We start from the raw sequence: 17,863 nt of genomic DNA, 5'->3' as shown, positions 1-17,863 counted from the left end.
TAACGGGGAGGGAACGTTGAAATTGTTTAATTTCAAACGCTGCACGAGGGTGGTTTTGTTGATAACGAAAATGTGTTTTAGCCCGACCACTCAATGTTTAATATTGGCAATGTATGGGATTTAATTTATGAAAATAATGCCAGCTTTCATATAATATTTTTTGAAGAGTTATAATTTTTCCATAAAATGGTAATGAAATAACTGCATTAAACATATGTTTTTTGTTTATTATAAAGCACTACTAGACTACAATGCAGAAGGTTTTTCGTCATGATTTCTCAACACATGTTTGTACTTCGAAAATTTAAATATTGTTTGCTACCAACTTCAGTGAAAGCTTAACTTTAGTATTTTATAATGCGGTATTTTAGAATTTTGCCTTATATGATTTCATACTATTCGGTAGTTTATGTTCCCATAAGTTGTACAACATTTGTTTGAATAGGACAACAATCTGGATTAGTTCATTTTTCTTGGCTCGAATTTAAATTCCGAAAGTGCTACTGCCACATCAAACAACTCAAAAATGTTTATAAAGTGTATTTGAATAAAGATTATTTCTAATACAAAAAGGTATGCGGCGTAATATTTACTAATCAGATATTTACCTGCATAACATATGCAATAACAAATTTCAAGCAGAATATTATAGATGACATGATCAGCACTGGCACTTTGACTTTATTACATTGGAACTTGGACTTTATTGCGATTGGCGTATACATTATATACATTTGACCCCACCTATTTGATATGCGATAATAGGCATGTGATTATTAAGAAAAAGGAAGCTTAATGACAATACGGAATTCCTAGATAACAAGAACATAGTATAAAATAAAGTCGCTTTTACTGTCTGTCCCTATGTATGATTAAATATTTAAAACTTCGCAACGGATTTTGAATCAGTTTTTTTTAAATAGATAGAGTGATTCTAGAAGTAGGTTTTTCTCTTTCTCTCACGATTTTTTAGTGTTTGTTTTCGTTATAAATATATAACGAAAACAAACACTAAAAAATCGTGAGACATTTGAACCCACGACCGTCGGAAGTAAGGCCGTGTGCTAAACCACTAGATGATCAAGGCGCCGTAACAATTTATAATAGACACAGCAATTAATTCAAAATGAACGTTATAATAATACTTCCCCAAAATTATATTGTTGGTAAACAAAATAAAATCTTAATTAAATAATTATTAAGACAGTTTGTTCTTTTGTTAGCTTTGATTGTCATTCGCGTTGTCGGTTTTCCGAAATGAGTGTTTCATTTTACTATGTTTATTTCGTTCATTAATATTTCTCAATATTTGAATAATCACTTGTATAACTAAAATTTATGGTAGATTGTTGAAGTATAAAGTAAATAAATTATTGAGAGTTATCCCGATCTCTACAATTTAATATTTTTTAAACACTAAATATTTAGTTATTTATTCTATGCAACTGTAATCTAAGTTAGACTGTAGTTGTAGAAAGTAAACAAATGTCTAAAGAGAATTATTCCTACTGATCCATCAACGTATAGCATAGAGTACTGGGTCTAGAAACTTGAAATTTCGTACAAAGGTTCCATCTGCTCTATCATGATCACTGCAAACGGCAGTTTCGAAATACCTACGGGAATTGCAGATATCCAGTTCTGAAAGTAAAGCCACGAATATACTCGTAGTCAAATATGTTCCATATTTATATTTTCTCAAATAGATCTGAATATAATATACGGAAGTTATAATATACGGAATGTCTGAAATCTTGTTAACATGTAATTTTATATACCTAGTGTTTGTTTCAATTAATGAATTGGAATAATTAGATCGTAAACAGTATGGTCAGTTAGTATTTATTGATAGGAAATAGTAAAAGTTGAATGAAGAAAATATTTTAGTTTGGAAATATCTCCTATATAGCACATATTGAAGAGAAAATAATGTATATAATGTAATAGTTATTTTTGTAAATAATTTGCATAATCTTGAGCTATTGTACAAGTAACCCTTGTACAAGGAAATAAATTTCAGCAAGAATAAGCTTTCTTTAGATAACTATTAGGTGCCCTTGATAGAAGATGCATAAACCAATAGCCAATTAATACATTCAGTTTCTTAAAATACTTAAATATTCATTTGCAAATGCAGGAATCTGCTGTAAATACGCAATGTGTAATATGTATGTTATTCATATCTTAATATAGACCACCGAGGTGGTCTAGCGGTTTAGCACTCTGCCTTACTTCCTATGGTCGCAGGTTTGATTAATTGCAAATTACAAAAATTTGTATTCATGATAATTATTGTTTGTAGTACTCTGGATGTCCTCTATCTATATTATGTATATGTATGTATTTACAACACAATAAAATTCAAGTATAGTATTTATATCAGTTGTGCAATACTAAAAATACAATTTCTGCTTAGCTTGGAACTAGATGGCCTATATGAATTATCCTGCGGATATTATAAAATATAATTATAGAAACTCCAAACTAACTTAAATAAATTTGAATTTCACTTAGGTACTTACATATAAAATATATAAATAAATGTACATGTATATAAAAGTACAGTTAGGTCTATTCGTGTACTGTTTTATTTGTACATAAAATATAACTTTACTGAAGTAATATTATGAATTTACTACATTTAGTAAAATGTAACAGTTATGTTTTATCCAAGCCTGACAGCTCTGACGTTTATCTGAAGAAACAAAGAATAACGTCTGATGTGGGTAGGTGTTTTTATGCATTAATAAGAAATTTTACCATTCTATATTTTTTATTTTATTTAACATCCACCATATATTTGAAAGTAACTATATAATACCTATAACAAATATACTAACTAAATATTTGTGTTAAACCGATAAAGATCCAAATACTAAATACCTGAACTGAACTGAAATCTTTTATTATATACATATATAAAACTTAATAACAACATCGAGTAACTATCAAAATTTTAAATAAAGCTTGAAATTGTTTACAATTTTTTGTTGTTAGTTAATAGACACTTGTTCCTAAATCATCTGAGATAGTTAAACAGCAGTATGTAAGCCCTAGAGTTTCAGAATAGTGTTCATTTCAATGCTGGGAACATACCCATGTCGAAAGTTTGAAAAACTCGAGTCAGTAACAGGTGGGTTTAAGTTCTATTTCACTTACCGGGTTTTTATTTAATTGTATTAAATTTCCTGCAATTAAATATGATATTAAGAATCTAAAGAACCGGCATAAATTTTTTTGGTCGCATATAATTGATATTTAGATCCAGCTACTCTGATATGAAAAGTATGTGCGAGCTTTCGTATACAATACGAAATACTAGCCTTGGAACCATAGGCACTGGTCACTATTGTGGACAATTTTAAAACGTAAAAAAAGTTTTAGCAATTATGTCCGTGTACATTCAATGTTATACAGGCCCGTGTTCGTGCTGATGGACAAAAATAAAAGATACACCTTCAAGTGCGTTAGAGCAAGTGAGGTATACTCACCTCTTGTGGGAACAATTTGTCACTGTCGCCGCCAATTTCCTCTTGTAACTAGTTTTTTCTTTGCGCTACGTAAATTTAATTTCAGCTCTTTGTTGAACCGGCTTGAAGCGGTTGTAACAGACTAGTGCTCACTAACTATTTCTCTTAGTATTTTCTGCAAGTGTTAAGTGTGTACTACTTAATTGTTCAGTTATTAGTAGTAGTAGTAAGTTAACTTTTTTTATTTAAATGATAAAGCTAACAAGCGAACTGGCTTCCTGGTGATAAGTGGCAACCGTTTGCTGTATCATAACCGTTGCTATGGTATGTATGTTGCGTTATCAAGCCAAAGGACTCAGGTGTCTGTCTTCATACTCTATAATTTCTTTGCTATATCTAATTAAAACAAACCACGCTCCTTATTAGATGGACATAAGACGCTGACGATTTTGAATTTTTTTTAAATCTATAATATATGTAGTTTCTACTTAAATATATTTTTTAGTTTTTTAATTAGGTCTACTCTACATGCTAAAACAGTGTCTAAGTATAATTGACTTTTTAAGTGACATACCTTAGATCAGCCGCATGTGCAAAACATAACGGAACGTATATAAATTCACTTATTAAACTAGCGGCTCTCTCAATAACCTTGGTTTTCACACAAAAAATAACAAAAACAACAAACATCCTTTATACTATTTAGAACATATATAATAAAATTTTATACGCGTTTTCTTCAAATTCATCTTAAATATCCAAGTCCATGTTAGAATTTATGTATTTCACGTTACGTGTACGTAGAATACATAAATTACTTTACGAGTTACATTACGACTTTATCAAGCTCTGGTCTATAAAGAAATAAATATATGAGAGTATTCGTGCTGTTACGTTACTTTAAAATCTAAACATGGCGTCTTGCGTTTTAATCGAAAGTTAAGGTTTGGAGTTATGTCGTTTATATTAATAGGCTGTTGCAAAGAGCAGATTAAAAAAATATAATGAAGTAATCAGAATACGTACTACGTGGCCTATTTTATATTTTTAAATGTATTATATTATTTATGAAGAAAATAGTTTACATATAGTATCATATAAGCATATTATGTAAATCATAGAGATAAATATGACTCTATATAGATATATGAATTTTTAAAGGTCAGCGTTAAAATTAATATTGATTAACATTGTTTTATTATTCTCAAATATATTCAATTTTCCACTAATTTATCGGATTATATATTATCTTGTTTGTTTTCAATTACTGTACAATATGTGAACATATTGTTCCCATTTAATAGATCCTAATAAGTTTAAACCCCTATTGACAAACAATAATATATGTTAATGTTTTGTTTTGTCTCGGCTCTTCACTCGGTACTTTTTTCGCAATAAAAGATAATCAAATAATAGCACTGAGGCCTCGCATGAGATATTGGGGCAACACGCCAAGCGTTTAACCGCCGAACCATTGGACTACATCTCGTAAGATACTCAGGCAGGAAGCGTGAAAAAGGCCAACCCCTTATTTCACGCCGGTTGCCCCGCGCATCCCCTGTTATCCCTCTCAAAACCGTATAAAATCATATGAAAAACCATGATTCCTCAGGTCCATGTTACTGTGAAATATTTTATTTATAAGAATTGTGTTTAGAAATGAAAGCGAAATGAAATAATTTCAGGAGGAAAACAAATATATACGCTTTTCGAGGTTACTTGAGTAGCAATGAGAAAAGAATTTCGGCAAAGAACGGCTTCTTACTAGGTTTTTATTAATGGGCTCTTGACTTCCCAGAAATATCTCTATCGTTAAATAAAATTCTGAAAATGTGGAACGAGGTATTTTTAAACTAAGTGAGGCAGTTAATATTCAGTCGCAATAACATAGATCTAAACTTGTAACATAAAAACGGAAAGTAGTCACGCTATTATATTAAACGGGTCACCCTGCAAATCTAACTGAGCAATTTTTTCAATTATAATTTGAGTTGAAACAATATATATATATAGTTTTAGGTGCCCTGTAGACGCAAGCAAAGAGAAAAGTTGTTTGTTTTCATCGTCGTAATTAGTGTGTTTATTGGTTAACAAATTAAATTTGTAATTGAAATATGTAGACGTTTCTGATGAAGGTAAAATAATAGGCAGGTACTCGACATAAATTAATTTATGGAAGTAACTGTATTATGTGGTAATATTGTTTCATTAATGGTTAAGTAGCATAATTGTGAAAGTTTGTATAAAGATGTAGGTTAAGGGAACGAGTTAGGACGGTTTACATTTTGAAGCTAATATGCTATATATTTTTACTTGTATATTATATATTAATAGAGAGCGGGAATTATATCTAATTATACAAAAGTAGCGAATAATTATTAATCGAAATCGTTTATATCATAGTTATGTACTAATTTGGTTAACATAGTAATTCTTTATTTGGTTGAGTTTAGTTTTAAATTATTGAAAATGTTAACTTGCAGACATCACATTTAATAGATAAACAATTATAAATATACGATAAGATAATTATAACAGAATATAAATTGAATAATATATAAACAAGTAAAATTGTTGATTGTATTATAGGTTACATAAACCTGTAACCGGTTTATTGTTTCTTGGAAAATATTCATGTCAGTGTTGTGAAAAGGACAGAAAGTATGATCACCAATAAAGTGTCAATTATCCTCATTGACTTAATTAAAATGTAGGTATTTGTTTATTAGAAATCGTATTATATACCTATACTAAAACTAAGCTTACAAAATTCCTAATCTGTAATACTTCAGTAATTACAGAAAACAAATATAGTGAATTTTTCTAAGATCATTGTACACTACGGTTATTTATATTGACGACCTTAATCGACTTGCATTAGCGCCCGTAGATGGGTTGCGACCGTTATTTGTCCAGCCTGTGGCAGTCTTATGTGCAGATGAAAAATGGTAAAACGACTGAAAGTAATGAATAATAACGACCACAATATGATCAAAACGGTACTATGTTTATGCTAGTGGGATGTCTCGGAAGTATCAGTACTACTAATAAAATAGTATTGGGAATATTTAAACTTAATCCTACAATAGTTGCAAGTTTTGCTCTTTTAGTACCATTATAGAATAACTGTAGTACAGTTATGATAATTTTGAAAGGATATATTTACTCTTATATCTTTGTTTAGAATAGTACAACCATACGTCTTGTTGGGTGTCATTATATTCCGAAAAAACCAGTCCTAAAACCAGTAAGTAGTCCAATATAAATAAAATATATTTAAAATTACTCACGATATTTATAACTCAGTTAAAATTTTTACTATTATACAAATTGTGGTAATTATTGCATATATTATTATGGTGGTATTTTTTATTGATATTTTCTCGAGGCATAGTATAAGTAATATTTTATAAATCTCGTTGGTTACTCTTCCAGAATTTGCCTATTTGTGTAGTTCCAAGGATGATATAAAAATCGTTTTTCAGTATTGCATTCGTGTGAATTTATGTATTTAATGTATGTTGCATTAAATTTTAGTAAAAATAATGGAATTTATTATTAAGTTTATTAAAAATATTCATTGTGTCGAATTTAAGTATGATCAGCAAAATATATTGCATTTTATGGTTCCATTTGTAGAACGTTTAATATGGTATGAGGATTATGGAACTTATAATGATATTAAAACTATATAATCTGAAAGATATTGACATCGTGAATCTTCAGTCAAATCATTTTATTGTTATATATGTAATTTATCCATTTTAGACACATTTTGCCTTATTGTATATAGAGAGAAATTGCTAAATTCAATGTAATTGTTAAATTTACTGTATTTAAAGGAACGCATTACTTAAATAATTAATTTTATTGCATTTTTCATTACAGTTAATACATTGCCTCTAAGGTTTTTAGTACATTATTAATGTATTCAGCTTATCAGTGAGTTCACTCTATTCTGGACGGACAAATAGATCGGGTGCCGCCGCCGACTATATTTCTGTAATAAGGATGATGTTTCTATCAAACTGAAATGAATAATTATTTTCAAAAGTATCTAAACATAGAATAAAAATATATACACGGTGATGGGTGATTTAAATTGAATGTCTATATGTCTATAGTAAATTACCTGATTCTATAATAAATTTGACGACATGTTTAAGGGCAGTTTCTAGTACCTATATTTTTAGTGTATTTTTCTTGTTTTTAAATCAATTATGCTTCTTCACGTTTTAGGAATGAATTGATGGTTATGTCAATTATTATACACTGTAGTACGTAATAAGAAAAATATACCCTGTTTATATTTTATTCTTCATTCTTGCAGTAGTGAAATACTACCGAAAATTATAAAAACAACACACCTATGCCTTTTGTTTTACTACTTACTTACTTGTTTTACTACTTATATATCCTTAAAGTTTTGAAACGTATTGGATTTATATTGTTCATAATATTATATAAATAATGTTTTTGTAAACATTTCATAAGTAGAAATAAGATTTATTTGCTATTTTTAGTAGAGTAGGTAACTAACTGAAGTTTTACAGTGTTATTCTGTTAGACGTATGTGTGAGTGTATGTGTTTGTATTTATGTGTGAATCTTTGGGTGTATTTCAAAATATGTATGAGTAAATGTGTCTGTCGATAATAAAATTAGCGACAGTGATAGTAATAATATTAATTGTTGGCAAACCGTGATTTGAATGATTTGAAATATTCATGTATCTTATACTATTTAATAAGCTATGGGAAAGCAGATAATGTGTAAATAACCAATATAAACCTATAATAAACGAACTTGGCCAAATTTAACAAATAATCATGTTTGAATTATTATATAGTGTTTAGGTTTTCTTATTTTTTACACCTTGATATTAGAAACAAGACTGATGTACGAAAACCTGTCACACTTAAGTTTCTATTCAATTAGTCAGTTTCATAAGTAACATAAGAACATAAGAAGACTGCGGCATACCCTCCCAAACCCCGTTAAGTTATATTGGCATGGGAATAGTTATGAGCAAAATTTCAAGTTTCATTTATGGTTTACATTATACCATCTTATAATTTAACAATTATGTGTACATTGTTCAGACATTTATTAAATATATTAACTATTTGGCACCCCTAAAAGGTAATTACAATTATATAATATACGATCTAACAAAAGAAATGTTTCCGCCTTATCAGTTCTTAATTGCATACCGCGAGGTGGGGAGCACTGTCGTTAACCAATTGACGAGAGCTTTAAGGCTGTTACGTTCAGTATAGTGAATTGTTTTTTCTTACAACTTTAAAAGAAGAACAGGGGTCTGTATATACTGGTGAGTATAACCCCCCTCTAGGGCGGTGAGTGGGGCGTCATTTCACGCCTCTTGAGCGCGTATCGAACCAATATTAGGTTTATTAGATAGATGGGCCGGCGTGAAAAGCGATTTTTCATTTTTTCTTTATACTTTTATCTCCTTTGGTTTGGTGATCACATTAACTTTTGGTAAACAATAAGTAAACTTGGTTAAAAGTTCTTATCCACATTCTATATAGGTTTATTTTACTATGTTTCGGTTTGGGACCGCCATCTCGAAGAGTTACAGCCGGACTTTGAGAAATAATCTCCTTTGGCTTAAGTACACTATTTTGCCAACTTCTCAAACGATAAAGTGATTAGCCTTTGAGAACGATTTGTTACAGCCAATGATAAAACATTTTTATAATTTATTCATTTAATTCAATAAAACTTGTTTGAACCAGTGCGGGTTATACATTAACATAGAAATATTAATTTAAACAATCAATAATTATTACAGCGAACTGTAGGTCTTAGTTATTACATATTTGACATATGTATAACGTCTAGATGTACCTAATGAATACCAAATACCATTTAATAAAATATAAGAATACAAATGTACATATAATCGTGTATATCGTATATTAACTTCAATTCAGTGAAATTAAAACTCCGTCTCACGAGCGACACTGTCGCATTCCGCGCTAACTCAGCGAATTCCGCCGATGACCGGAGAGTTACTTTCTCAAATTACGTTCGTCCGTTACTTGCCGACAAACAATTTGAATGCCCTCACGTCTGGCTCCTAGCATTCCTTGAGGGGCCCCTTGGCAAACTATGCGCCTTAAAATGAAAACGGTGCGACAATGCGACATTGCTACGGGATCGCTCGCACGACTTGAGGGCAGTTTTCTTCGAGTATTGTCTTCGTACTGTCAAATCGTATTTATTTTGTGCTTGCTCGTCTCAATATCGATATCCACGTGTCGTTGGCAGGCAATATATCGTAACATTGTGACTTTCGACGTGTTGAAATATAAATCATAATATTGCAGTTGCATTTTTATTGCTCAAGTCTTGATACAGTCATATTGTCGGCTACAATGTACCTATTGTAAGTATATAATTTCTTGAACGAAATCATATTTTCGTTTAAATAATACATACACTGAAAGTAATATTAAGCTTGAAGATACTATTAGCGACTTAGTTATACACTTTTAAATACAAGTACTTACATTAGTACTTATTATATATATTTTTATATTAATCTGATACAACTAGTATTTATATAAGTATTTTTGAACAAAAATATATGGTAGTTATATATTTTTTATGCTCAGAAGTTATCTGTTAATGAGGTGGCCACGTGCGAGTTAACGAGCGCTTAATTATATCATGATTTATACCTCACAATAAGACGGTATAATAAGGTAGATTGGAAGTGTTTAGGACTACAGGCACTCAAAAAACTGCAAAGACCCTTAAAGGAGAGAGAGATAAGTTCAACGTGATTTATGTATAACATAAAAAAATTCTACAAAAATATTAACTTTCTTCGTTACAAAATTATTTAAAGTGCCCAAAATGAGACTGAATGTTATCATTATTAATTAAATATCACACCATATGTATCATATCAAGATAAAAATTGGATTATAGTAAAAAAATGGCCTGATCGCAATTCTAGACAAAAATTAACATCGCAAATTCTATCTTATAATTGTTCTAATACTCAACTTATATTAATTGAACCGTTAAGTTATTTAGGCTACACGTTTCGCTAATGAGTTTTACATACTAAATTAGATGATATTAATACCTAAAAACCCTTGTATTACAATACAGTAATAAGGTAAAAAATCGTTAGTATGTTCAATTTTAATTTTCACAAAATCATTGCAATTGAGTTCCATAGTATTAGGACCTAGTACTAACATTGTTTTAAGTTTTTTATAAAGGCAACCCGTGACCTTTTATAACAGTGCCTAAATTTCGGGAGCTTATAATTAATATAATTACGATAATTATCCCCGTTATATTAGATGACTTTTTGCCGATAAGAGAAAATTAGAGCACGTACACTATTTAAAGTAGAATTATTAACGACAATCTAACTATAATTACAATTATTATAAAGTACTTTGGTATTGAAAATATAATACAATAAATAATTATACTGTCAACTTAGTCTATTAGCCCGGGATATGTATCTATTTATCTACGGTGCGCTATACACGTATGTATACCAACAAAGTATTTTAGTTATTGCGAGTATGGCGATTATGGATTAAGCCATACGAAAAAGATCTAAAATATTATAATCTAAAAAAAATTTTTTAACAAAAGATAATTCAAAGAGGGCTGTATATAATGAAATAGCCTTCTAATAGTTCATTAAGAAAAAAACTTTAACATACATTAAATTGCTTGTATGTATATACGTATTATTCCATATTTTTTCAGTCAAAGCATGGTATTATGATATGATGATATCTTATATATAGAATTCTGGTGTCACAATGTTGGTCCGAAACGGTTAACTGTTTTTTATTAAAATTTTATATGCATATTTAGTAGGTTTGAGAATCGTCTACTATTTATTTTTCACTAAGAGGGCGAGGGCTCCTAAGTGGTAAGGGCGCACCACTTTTATTTTTTGACAAAATGTTATTTTTTTATAATGTCGCATTAATTATTCGTCTAAATTTTTACCCTTCTAATACCAACCCCTATTTTTTAATAAAGATCTTAATTTAAGTATATAGCAAAACACCGTTTCATTCAGCTAGTACAATATACATTTAGTGTAATAAATACTCACTGTGATCGAATGTGCGCGGATCCACTGTGGTTGTCGTCATCGGTGTGGTGAAGTCCAGGTCGTCTTCTTCTTCTGGGTCCATGGTGGTCGTTGTCGTGGTGGTACGTCGCCGGTTCCGCTGGCGGCGCTCTGGCCGTCGCGTCATGGCCGTGGTTCTTATCGTGGTGCTGTATGCTGGCAGTTGTGCCGCAACGGATGTGTCGCCGCCAGTGCCAGAATCGGCAAGGACAAGTGCCACCAGTGATACGGCGGCGAGCCGCATCACCAGTGGCCACAATCGCCACATGGTACCTGTAGGAAGAATGAAACTCATTAGGTTTGGTAAAAAGTGAGTAATCTAGATCGGCCTTCAGCCGCCCCATAAGTCCTTCCGCGCGTTTGGAGTGCCATCTGCACTCGCACTCTACCGTCTGGTAAACTTGTAAAGACCAGCTGCGGCCAACAGCATTCGAGTAGTCCGAAAAAAATTTGCATACATATATTTTTTCTTGATATAAATAAGTAGCTTATCTTGGTGTTTCGATTATTTAGGTAAGTAACTAGACATAGAGATATAAAACATTATTTATTAGGAATGGTAATGCATAACAATTATGCCAAAATACTATTAGATTAAGATTACTCAAACATTAATTATATTTTTATATTACCAATTAACTATAGTATTAAATACTTTATAAAATTGTTTGGTATATCTGTAAATAAATTGAGTAGTAGATGTTGCATGATATTTATAACTGGTAATAATGAATTTATGTACTATGTCCACTATACAGTCATTTTCGATTCACTAACAAAAAGATTAAAACTACTGATTAGTCAATAGGTATAGCCTATTCTCATTCGTGGACCAACCTATTTGGAGGCTCCAGTAACCATTTATTTATCATTTACTCCTCAGAGTATGTATGTACTGATGGGACGCATCGGCAAAGGAAAGTTCTAAACGATTACTCCACCGGGATCCGAAGTTAAGAAATCCATATCTGCTATCTTATTTTCATGATTATGAAATCTGTGGCTTTTTCTCTGATTGACTTTGATTAAGATTTAATAAGAGATATTACTGTATTCAACTTGAACGTCTTTACGAAACGAACAACTGACATATATACTTATTATATATATGAAGTGATGACTTACATACTGATTTTATTAGTATTTAGGTCGGTATATATAAACGATCGAAATATATAATTTAATATACACAGGGGTGTATATTAAATTATGTATTTATATTATAAAATATAATTGTCTCTACTTTCCATCAAGTCAATAATTTATTAAGCTCTCTGAGTTGTTTCACAAGAGAATGAAGAAATGTAACTAAATAAAATTAAAACACAATTAACACTATGTACTCGTATTATTATGTTTTTTTCATGGTATTGTACGATATGCGGATTTTATATTTTTTATTCGTTAAGTCCATAATTCTCTAACATAGCGATAGACAGCTAGAATCAACTAGAAAATCAAAAGGTTGGGACACCTGCGCAATACAAAATACAAATGTTTCGCCAACAAAAAAGGTCTGTATCTCAATGAAACTTGATTGTAACATTCTGCACCGCTGTTATTCTGGTGTTTTATGACACGAAGGTAAAGGGAAACGCCGGTTTGGTCCCTTTTCTACGTACTTTGAGTGACCAAAAACTGAGACCTGTATTAGGATGGAGGAAATATTGTAACCTTATTGTAGGTATATCGATGTTAAACAGTTCCGTTTTTTGTATTTGTATATTGTTTATTGTATTCACTACTGTAACAAAATAATAAATCATAATAATCATAAATTAATTATAAAGCATCCTACAGAAGCAGGTTGTTAGTAATATTTATTCTATGCCAATACTAATGGTCTAAGATACATGAGGAATTTATATTGGTATACTTTTCTGTTATTTGATAATAACAATGTATATTAAATAATTTGTAGATTGCACATGGGTTACATATAAAACAAGGCACTGAAATTTGGATCTAGCGTGTGAATTTATATATTCATATATAGTATTTTCCCTCATTTGTTATTAATAAAACTCAATGAAAGAATAAAAAATAAATAGAATAATGATCATAGTTGAAGAACGTTGTAGAATGTTGGCGATAGTGCTGTTCTATGTAATATTTTTTTCTTATTCTCTCTCATAATATTTTTTTCTTATTATGATTTAACATCTTAGACCACGTAACCCATCCTCGATTTATAAATCTACATATTATCTAACGTCTAAACATAGTCATTTGAAATTCCAGATGAGCATATACATATATTCCTTATACCATAACGTCACCTTCTTAATTTTGTAAATGTTTCATGGTTCAAAGAGCTACCGTAAATCGTTTGTGGAATTCATTTAGTCGGCCGGCCAAATGGAATTTTGCTGTAAGGCCGTATAAAATTTGATAATAAAGCTCAAATCTATGGATAGATAGGTCAATAACCTCATCCATCAAAATTAAAAGCATCGCTTGTTGGAGCATTATTTCTATATTTATGTGTATAAAAAAGAATAATCAATAATTATAACTAATGACACGTCATTTATATCTAGGCCATATAGGCATATTTTAGTATATTGTCAATTTTAAGTTTTTAAGTAAACAGTAAGGATTTATCGCAAATTATATTTTTATCCTATCCTTTATTAGTTCACGACAACAGTTGATGAAGACATCCCGGCTCTCTCTACATATTACCTACATACTAAATAGTGTAAAATTAATATGAGATGTTATCGTAACAAATAAAGCAAAGTCGTTTTTATCGTCTAACTTATTTTTAATTTCAAACCGGCCAAAGTATATTCATACTGTCACCTTTTTTTTAGAACGTTCATATTGTTTATGTACTGGACATCCATTCAATGCCGAGGTGTTTCGCTAAAAGATTAAATGCATTATTATGATAACGATCGAAAATTATTAAAAAAAAGTACAAAGCAGTCGCGTCAAATAAACATCTACATAACAAAAGTAGCATTGGCAAAGAGCTGGATGGAATACATTCACCAGAATCCCACGAGAATCGCCTCCGTAGTTCTAGTTCACTTCGATTATGTTTCCAAGTCTCGCTTACCTTTATTTTAAGTCTTATTTAAAACTTTCCGATGGATGGTATCCACCAAAAATGTTTAGGGCATAAAACGTAATTTTTCACTTTACTTTTATAAGTAGGTACCTATTATTTTCATATTTAATATCTTTACAAAAGGCAAGGTACCTTAGTGCTTCCTACATAATAGTAACATTGACGTTACAGTAATTACTTGTTATATACAACCTATGCACAAACATAGTGTTATGGGCATTGTATGATTATATGACATCGTTGGAAAACAACCGTCCTATTACCTTGGAGAAGCAAGGCAGTAAAATATTTGTCACTGATTACTGTTTCCTCTTCTATCTTGTAGAACGAATGACAATCAATAATATTACTCTGGTTTAATTTCAAAAGTAGATATAAATTAACAGAATAGAAATGTAGAAAAAATTGGTAGATAATATTCAAAACATTTTTGTTTTTCATAGAATATTGCGTTTCCACAAGTTATACCATTTCATCAACCAATAATAATTCGTCTCCAAAAAATAAAATTATATTTTCAAAACATTTTTGTAGCCAAAAAGTTCTTCAATTAACGATTCTGACATTCGCGATTGGGTACCGTTTGTGAGATCAATGTCGAGCTAACTTTAATTAAATTCATTTTGTCATTGAATAAACCAGCAGTTGTGAGTGAACCGGGCCGTTTTGTAACAGAAACGTAGCAATAATAACTTTGACAGTTATAACCTCCATGATGTCTATAGTTTGCCAACGCAAGCAGCGAGATTCGAGAAACTTTTGACAGTTTATAGTCGTCTCACAATATATCGCTCTGTCACTCATAATCTAGCTAAGAACATGAACTAAAATAGAATTCTTATTTAAATATCTACTAAACCCTATGCATTTGTTATGTTTTGACTTATAATGAAGTTGAAAGAGTTGAGAAGATATGGTATATATAAAAGACAATTCATATGCAAACATAAAAAGATGAGTGTTAAGTCTTGTTCTTAATAACTTAGTCACAATATAGAATTAGTTATTTTATTTACATTTAGGGCAGGGCAATAAATTTTAGAAAAAATTACAGACATTTTACTTAAAAGCAGTAAATCAATTTTTTTGTTGAAACTGATTAGTGTTTAATGTTTATTGTACAGTGTGAAATAATGCTGCTATAATAAACTACTTCTTTCCACTCCCATATTTAATATCCAATATATAAATTACAATTACGAGATTTAAGTCATTGTATTCTAAATTGTGTACAACGTGCAAATGACACCTTTGATGTCAGGTGTCCGATCACAATGTACCATCAGACGGGCGGTATGCTTCATGGTAACTATCGTAGTATAAAAAAGAAGTCAGAACATACATTCTTCTTTAACTAGTTTAAATAGTCTAATTAGTTTGCTACTTCTGGAGAACGGTCCTCTCCTCGCATCTCTAAACCTCTAGAGAATGAAATTCTTCAAGCTACGTCTTACAAACTGAAAAATATTAATTAAAGATATTATTTAATAAATACCAACTGTTTACATCAAGTTATTTTATAGTGAATCGGTATATATATTGTAATATATATTAAAGAATTCAAACACAACGGTGTATCGAAAAAAGTATTTTATATAACGTGCTGTAAATTCCAACTAGCGAAAGAAAATTTATGGGCACTTAGTGTAATAAGCAATACGGAGTTGTATTAACCGGCACTCCATGAAATACTCGGGTCCTTTCCCGGATGACATATTGCATAGTATATGGCTCAGTCATAACATTGTATGAGTACGTGAGTATACTATGCGAGTAAGCAAATGTGTCCTGAATTTCCCTGCTTTTATATAACGATTAGGTCTAATTGAAATTTGTTGTTATGAATGAATGGAAATCGAACACTCTTTAATTAAAAACGAGCTATTAAATACGCAAGGAAATTACATCAGAAAGTACTACAAGTACTGTAAGTTACATTTTAATTCATTAATAAATAATGCATAAGAGTACTATAATTATCGTCTTCAAAAAGTATGAGGTTTTTAATTCAATTAGTCACATTATTTTCAACTATTTTATCTTAATATAATTTGAATCAACTTCTAGTAATATTACTTTGAATGGTTTATGTTCTGTGGTGGAAGATATCAATAAGGAAGCAGCATACCTGTACCCGTGGTAATATCTGACGAGGCATTTTAAAGGCTCTTTTAAGATTAAAGTATGGCCTCCATTGTACTGGTCTCCGCTTGATCGAGCAGCGGTTCGCAGGTGGTCGATAAATGAATTTTCTCATTTTTCCCATTTCACCAACAGTAGGAAATTGATTTTCATTCAGTCGTAGGAAATCGGTAGCTTTTCTTATATAATGTACCATGGAATGAGTTCACTTCAAATTCTTATCTCCTGATTAAAAATGCAGGAGGTAAAAATAACTATGCTGAATTTTAATGAGATTTTATGACGTATTGAAATCATATAACTTGGTTTACTAGCTTAATGTTATAGTGGCAATTTATGTGAAATAACATTATACAAAGAGATTATAATTAGTTACTTAAGCTTTTCTGTTTAATAGGTAGATTTTATTATTGTTAATCATTATTTTTTATTAGTAGATAAAGAAAACTTTATACACCAGTAAATAAAAAGGAAAACTGGAGAAGTATATTTCTCATAGTGACATACTGGTACATGTACTCCAGTCTCTAAATCTAACTATTTCAACTTACTCCGCTGAGGTAAATACTTTAATAATAATAATAATAATAATAATAATAATAATAATCTCAGGACAATTCACACAGCACCATCTAGACCCAAGTTAAGCTAGCTAAAGCTTGTGTTATGGGTACTAGACAACTGATACAAATACATAGATATTTTTTTTTTTTCGTAAATACATACTTAATATACATAGAAAACACCCAGACCGACACAAACAATCATACTCATGAATACAAATGTTTGTGCCGTGCGAGGAATCGAACCCGCGACCATCGGACGTAAAGCGGTGTGTTAGACCGCTAGACCACCGAGGCCGACTTTATTTAATAAACACATTGATCTAGAAATTTTTCTCACTGGCTAACTAAGAATCATTTTTATTATATTATATAATACAAAATCGTGAATACAAAAATGTGGTACGATTTTATATTTTATTATTTTATAGAGAAAAACGTAATAAATGTATTTCTTATTTTATCTACTTTTC

General features: G+C 30.4%; 2 protein-coding genes across 3 annotated transcripts in view; one reads left to right on the top strand and one right to left on the bottom strand.

The window, feature by feature from the left end:
- LOC131841900 (discoidin domain-containing receptor 2-like) overlaps positions 1–11,877 on the bottom strand; it is an 86,397-nt gene extending 74,520 nt beyond the window's left edge. Inside the window, exon 1 of the mRNA XM_059190276.1 lies at positions 11,592–11,877. Coding sequence (XP_059046259.1) covers positions 11,592–11,877 — 286 coding nt within the window. The remainder of the gene's footprint in view (positions 1–11,591) is intronic.
- The window catches only part of LOC131841911 (polypeptide N-acetylgalactosaminyltransferase 35A), a 243,191-nt gene that overhangs the window by 96,269 nt on the left and 129,059 nt on the right, over positions 1–17,863 (top strand). The window lies entirely within an intron of this gene.

The sequence above is a fragment of the Achroia grisella genome, unplaced genomic scaffold, assembly GCF_030625045.1.
Source record: "Achroia grisella isolate CSIRO2021 unplaced genomic scaffold, CSIRO_AGI_Agris_v1 utg1064, whole genome shotgun sequence".
Taxonomy (NCBI): domain Eukaryota; kingdom Metazoa; phylum Arthropoda; class Insecta; order Lepidoptera; family Pyralidae; genus Achroia; species Achroia grisella.
The sequence above is the reverse complement of the archived record's forward strand: the minus strand, read 5'-3'. Positions and strand labels throughout refer to the sequence as shown.